This window comes from Anopheles ziemanni, chromosome 3 (assembly GCF_943734765.1).
Source record: "Anopheles ziemanni chromosome 3, idAnoZiCoDA_A2_x.2, whole genome shotgun sequence".
Lineage (NCBI taxonomy): Eukaryota > Metazoa > Arthropoda > Insecta > Diptera > Culicidae > Anopheles > Anopheles ziemanni.
In genome coordinates, this window is record NC_080706.1 from 69,616,046 (window position 1) to 69,622,029 (window position 5,984).

General features: G+C 37.1%; 1 protein-coding gene across 1 annotated transcript; it reads left to right on the plus strand.

Moving 5' to 3' along the window:
- The first annotated feature begins 751 nt into the window (after window positions 1–751).
- LOC131285371 (fibroblast growth factor receptor 2-like) lies at window positions 752–5,316 on the plus strand. Its single transcript, XM_058314224.1, has 3 exons — window positions 752–1,088; window positions 1,160–1,596; window positions 5,182–5,316. The coding sequence occupies exons 1-3, from the start codon at window positions 752–754 to the stop codon at window positions 5,314–5,316; spliced, it is 909 nt and encodes a 302-aa protein (XP_058170207.1).
- The last annotated feature ends 668 nt before the right edge of the window (window positions 5,317–5,984 follow it).

Sequence of the window (5,984 nt, forward strand, 5' to 3'; positions counted from 1 at the left end):
AGAGCCAACGATCGTCATGGGGTTCATACCATGCGATTATGTTGAACAAACTTTGAATTTTGAGAATTGTACCGGTAGGCTTATTCCCTTTGTGGATCTCCAGGTACGTATCTAAAATAAAAAAAAGATTTCTATTTTATGAAATGAAAAATATATTTTTCTTTTTGTTTTAATCGATTTCTTGCAGATAGAACACACGAATGACACTTTCGAGTATATAGCTTATGGTAAAATAGCACCACCACTACCCGTTGTTGCGATCTGCAATGCAAGCAATTCAGAAGGTGCTTCACATATATTTGCAAAACTGTATCCGGCCCATTCCTACGAACAACTTGAACTTGAGATCGTATCACCCAAAGGAATAGCTCGAAAAGTGGATACAGTAGTTTTTAGATGCCGAGCGAATGCTTACAATTTCACCAACCGATTCATGCTCATCCATGACCGATACATACTGAATGGAACTGGACACATGAAAAAGGTCGCTTGGGAAGCGATTTTCAAAATTAAAATTCTAGCTGCGAGGCATGTTATATGCGGAGCCTACCTCAAAAAAGGAGGGTTTCAAAACGTGACTTTAGATATTGGCGAAGAATTCAATCCTCTGAGCAGAGCGGACGCTGGGTTCGTACAGTCATCATCATATGCTCTCTTTGGAGGTTGCCTTGCCGTTGTTGCTATCAATGGGTTAGTTTGGTTTTGGTGGAGTAGAAGTAAACAACATGCCCATGCAGTAGAGGAAGTCGAAATGGATGCACAAGACGATGCAGAAGATGAAGACGCAGACTCTTTCCAATATTGCGATTTGGTGTCCACCATTCCACCGATATACTCATTTTCGAAGGATAAGCTGTTATTCGGTCGGAAGATTGGCGAAGGTGAATATGGCATGGTTAGAATGGCCCAAGCAAAGGACATTATGGTCCACGAACCATTCACAACCGTTGCCGTGAAGCAAACGAAAAACTGTGGACGTGCTTCGATCATCCAAGGAATGATCTCCGAGATCAAGATGATGATTCTGGTCGGTCAGCATTTGAACATCGTCAATTTCTTAGGAGTGGTTACAGAGAATATCCGTAATAGTAAGTAGAAACCAAAATTAGTTTCATCTTGGCACAATATTAGCGTTCAAACCCGTTTCTCTTCATTGCAGATGAACTGATGATCATCTTGGAGTATTGCCGATATGGTAGTGTGCTTAGCTTCATGCAGTCTAAAAGATCGACATTCGTGAATTGTATTGATGATCTACCCATGGCTTGGATCACTTCTATTATGAATCCCGAATCAAGCGAGCACGACTCAGATGACGAACCCCAGATGATCTTGCGAACCACCGATCTCGTCTGCTGGGCCATGCAGATCGCGTTTGGGATGGAGTACTTGTCGTCCAAAAATATATTCCATGGAGATCTGGCTGCTCGCAATGTCCTGCTCTGCGAGAAAAGTGTGGTGAAGATCGCCGACTTTGGTCTGGCCCGAGAGTTCAACCGTGTTACGTACTATAAGAAAACTCGCAACGATCGTGTGCCCTTCAAGTGGATGGCTTTGGAGAGCATCTTTGAGCATAAGTTCAGCATCAAAACGGATGTTTGGTCTTACGGCGTGTTGTTGTGGGAGTTGTTCACTCTCGGAATGCCACCGTATCCCACTCTGGCCGTGAACGACGAGTTATTCCAAAAACTAAGGGACGGATATAGGTTGGAAAGACCGAAGTACGCCAATGAGGATATTTATTACACTATGCTGTCATGTTGGTGCGTCAACCCAGACTGTCGTCCAACATTTTACACATTGGGACAGTTTTTCAACTTAATGTTACCACCCGCTTTGCAGAACGTAAGTAAACCTGTGCTGATTTACTTATAACATGATGCATTTATGTACCAAGCTTTCTTTTAAATTTTAGCATTACCTTGGCTTAAATGATCAATATCTTCAGATGATGACCAGAAAAGTCAAATCTCAATGATCATCGGACAAACGAATGAGTTATCAAATGAACAAAGTGTTCAGTTAATACTTTTATTTATGCTTCGGATTTTTATACTTTCGGATTTTGACGCACTTAGTCGTATTTTCAAAATTTGAATGTCCTTATAGAATTTTTTTTTCCAGGTTACTAATTATATACTAAACTTTTAATTATTATCTCAAAATAAATTCAAATTGACTTTCTACTGTAACAATCTGATACTGTCATGCCTTGATCACATCTATTTGAGACTTTAGCCTTTTTTGATGAAGGGATAATTTTTTCAATGAACAGATTATCATTATAATACAAGGAGATTGCTATGAAAGCAACATTATTTCATTTTAATTAAACATTTTACTCTCCTTAAAAATAAATAACATAAGCTAAGCATGTTTGGTTATAGGAATAGGAATTTCCTTCAGTAAAAACGAAAAGCTTTCCATTATAAAATGGTCACTGCGTCAGAAAGTCTCAAATATATGTGTCCGAAGGGCAAGTAATCTTTGAAAAATAATACTTCTTTGACTAACAGTAACTTAAGAATTAAAAAAGTGCCGATGCGTTTATAGGAATTTCGCTCACTGTGTAATTGACCCATTGGAGGTGCCCATGCCCATCTCGAGTCTGGCACCCTCGGGCATTACAAACCATCGATCATCATAATATACCGTCTTTCGGTCATAGTAACTCTCTTCGGGGAGCGGCCTTGTGCCACTTAGGGATGTTATGCTGCACACATAAAAAAAGTATAATAATTGACTTATTCAACGACGACCAGCATACTCGGATTTATTTTACATTTTGTAAGCAAATATATGCATTGTATGTAAAACTATGGATTTTTGTGCCCAATAATTTGTATCTTTGTTTCTATCAGCCATAAAACTTTCAAAGATGAACCTAAGATACATTTTAACGTTACGAAACATAAAAATGGTTGATCATAATGAATAGTGCATTGAATGCTTACAACACGTTTTCCCTTTTGTGAACGTCAATAGAAATTCCTCACGTATATCGGTGTGAAAGTGGAATGTTGACAAACTCATGTTAATTTCCTTAGTACCTTAGTTTAATCTCTAAGAGTTCTACTACTACCCTTTCAAAAGTTATGATGTTCTAATAATAAAAAACTAACACACCCCTCCAAGCACGACGTATCTAACAAGTAAAATGTATGAAACGCATATCAGAACAAATTTATAATTAACCGATACCGTAAAGGTGGTACGCGAAAACGCGATCGCAGAATCAAACATATTATAGAGAAATACGTTCATTTAAAAAACTACGCTCCCTTTTTGATGTATTGTTGAATTTTTTTGTTATCCGGAGAATCGGTGTTGCAAACCGCATGAATTATCATCGAAAATTTGATAACATTTCCAAAAACAGTTCTCTCTAATCTATATATAGATCTAATCTATATATAGACAACTGCAGTTGTTGAAACCTACGAGTCACCATTTGTAGCATAGAATGGTTGGTTTGTTGGCATCTGTAATTTGTCCGTGGAGGCAAGAGTGTTTGTTCTATGCACAACTTTAAAATTCAACTCACCTTCCGTTCGCTGATTAACTCGTTTGTTGGAAATATATTTTAGGCAGCTGCCTACATTCTGGCGTTGAAAATGAAAAAGGAAGAAGAACAAAGCCGGATGAGTAAGCTGAATGAACTTTTTTGACAGAAGGAATAAACAGTAGAAAACTGGAGCTCAAGGTGTAAAGTTTCTTTACTCGCACGAAGACCATCCGAAATATTCTGACACGTTTGTTAAACCAACCGTTCTTGTATCAATGGTGTAATACAATAACGGTGTAAGGTTCCAAGCACTTCCTGTTGCCAGATTGTGTTCAAGTAACACGCTTAAAGTTTGTCGGGGTTCTCAACTCTCTGCTCTCAATTCGCTCTGAACATTTCACGGTGTCGCACAAAAACTCCTCAAGGCGAACAAAATAATTCTCATTATTGTATGAACCGGTTGACACAATTTTCATGTTCTTCTTCTTTGTTATTCATAAGTTTATTAAAAAACTTATCACGTAATTGAGAAAAACAAACAACAAAATTTGTATTCAAAAAATTATGGGGCCTCGAAAGCTCTTGGCCCCAAGCGGGTCCTTAGTTAGCTCCTTACCCTATGATCAGCTTTTGCATTAGAAACAACAATGAAAAGCATCCCAAAGTTCTACATGTTCAGTCAAGTTGTTGAAATCCTGTTCTAAATGCATTGACATCAATTTGTGAGTCTAATGTCCTCACTTGAATCGTGTTTATACATTTTAAAGCGTTGAATACCAAAACAAATTAATCACTTATTCCACACCGCCAGTGATTCATTCGACATTGTCGTTGCATTTTCGTTTCATTAGTACGAATAAGGTTTTTTGGCGTTGACCAATGAAAATGAGAGAAAATAGTTTACTTATCAAAGCGAACAGTTGGCCTTACAAGTACTATTGCATGAGAATAATTATGAGCGGTCCAAACGGTCGAATGAGCAAATAAATAAGTCAGTATTAAATCATACCTTTTCACAAGAAGGTTGCTTAAATTCTGCTTTTTAGTAGGAAAAGTGAACACAAGTGTCAAATCAATCTAACTTTGTGCTAGAAAATGTGGAAAGTATATCTATTTCTGATACTTATCATATCCCCAGTCATTGGTTAGTGAAATATAAATTGTTCGATTTCAATGAACTGTTTCTAAACGTAGTGCATCACTATCCCATGTTTATCGCAATCATTAAACATAACTAACAAGCTACGAAGAATAGATGTTTCATATTTCGTTTTAGAATACAGGGCTTTGAGCTTAAAATGCGTTGTTCAAGAATCAAATCAACCGCGTTTTTGGTATTATGAAAAACGTCTTCAATTGTGGATATTTTCATGGTGAATATCATGTTTCTCATTTCAATCAGGGATGACGATATATTTGCATCTTTCACTTTTTATTTGGTCACATTTCGCAAAAATCAAACGCGGTCGTCCTGCGTAGAACAAGCACCTGTTTTCTATATGACTGAATTTAGTGCAAGAAACGTTTCCATACAACAAACAGGTTATTTCCATGTACATTTGGCGAAGGAGGTTATCAATGCAACATACAAGGTCCATTCAGGGGAATATGGTGAGTTTTGTATTATTTTTGGTATGCTTTATAAGCCTTTAATATCTCCATACTCAATTTCGCAGACAAACCAACAGTGGAAATGGCTGACGTCACTGCGCTTTGGACTGATGAATCCACTCAGTTCGTCTGTCGGGTACGAAGCGAGCTGGGGTCCACAATTGTTATGGGGTTCATGCCACGTGATGAAAAATCTATGAATTTTTCGGAATATGATTACGAGTCCGTAATGTCTGCCAGTGTTAAGGTACGCATTTGAAATGAAAATTTTATCTATCAATTTTTCACTGAAAAAAATTATTCGTTTATTTTAATTGGTTTCTTGAAGGTTAAACAAATGAATGGCTCATTCGAGTATAAGGTTTATGGTAAAATAGCATCTCCGAGATTTGGTATTGCGAGATGCTTTGCCTTCAATCCACAAGGAAGGTCAGTTACGTTTGCAAAACTGTTTCTGGTCCATTCTTACGAACAACTTGAGCCTGCGGTTGTATCGCCCGGCTATGACCTGATGGGTAGTTCACAATATCTTTTTCACTATTTGCATATTGTTGTTTATGTAACTTTGCTTATTCATCATTTTCACCAAAACAACAGAAACAAGTTTAAAACAATTTCCTGCTATCTGAATTTTGCTGTTCATCATGGCGTCCAAATCCCTAACTGAGAGGACATGATAATTTTCTGTAGAATACTCTTTTTAATATTTTTCTCATTCCCATTTAATTTTTTGTCTTCTTCTTTCGAGAAATTCGATTTTTTTATTGTTCATGCAAAATGTGTTATGTAAAGAACAAATAATTAACACTGACCTTTTAATTTTTCATGATCACACAATACATTTGAAATCGCTCGATAGTTATACAAA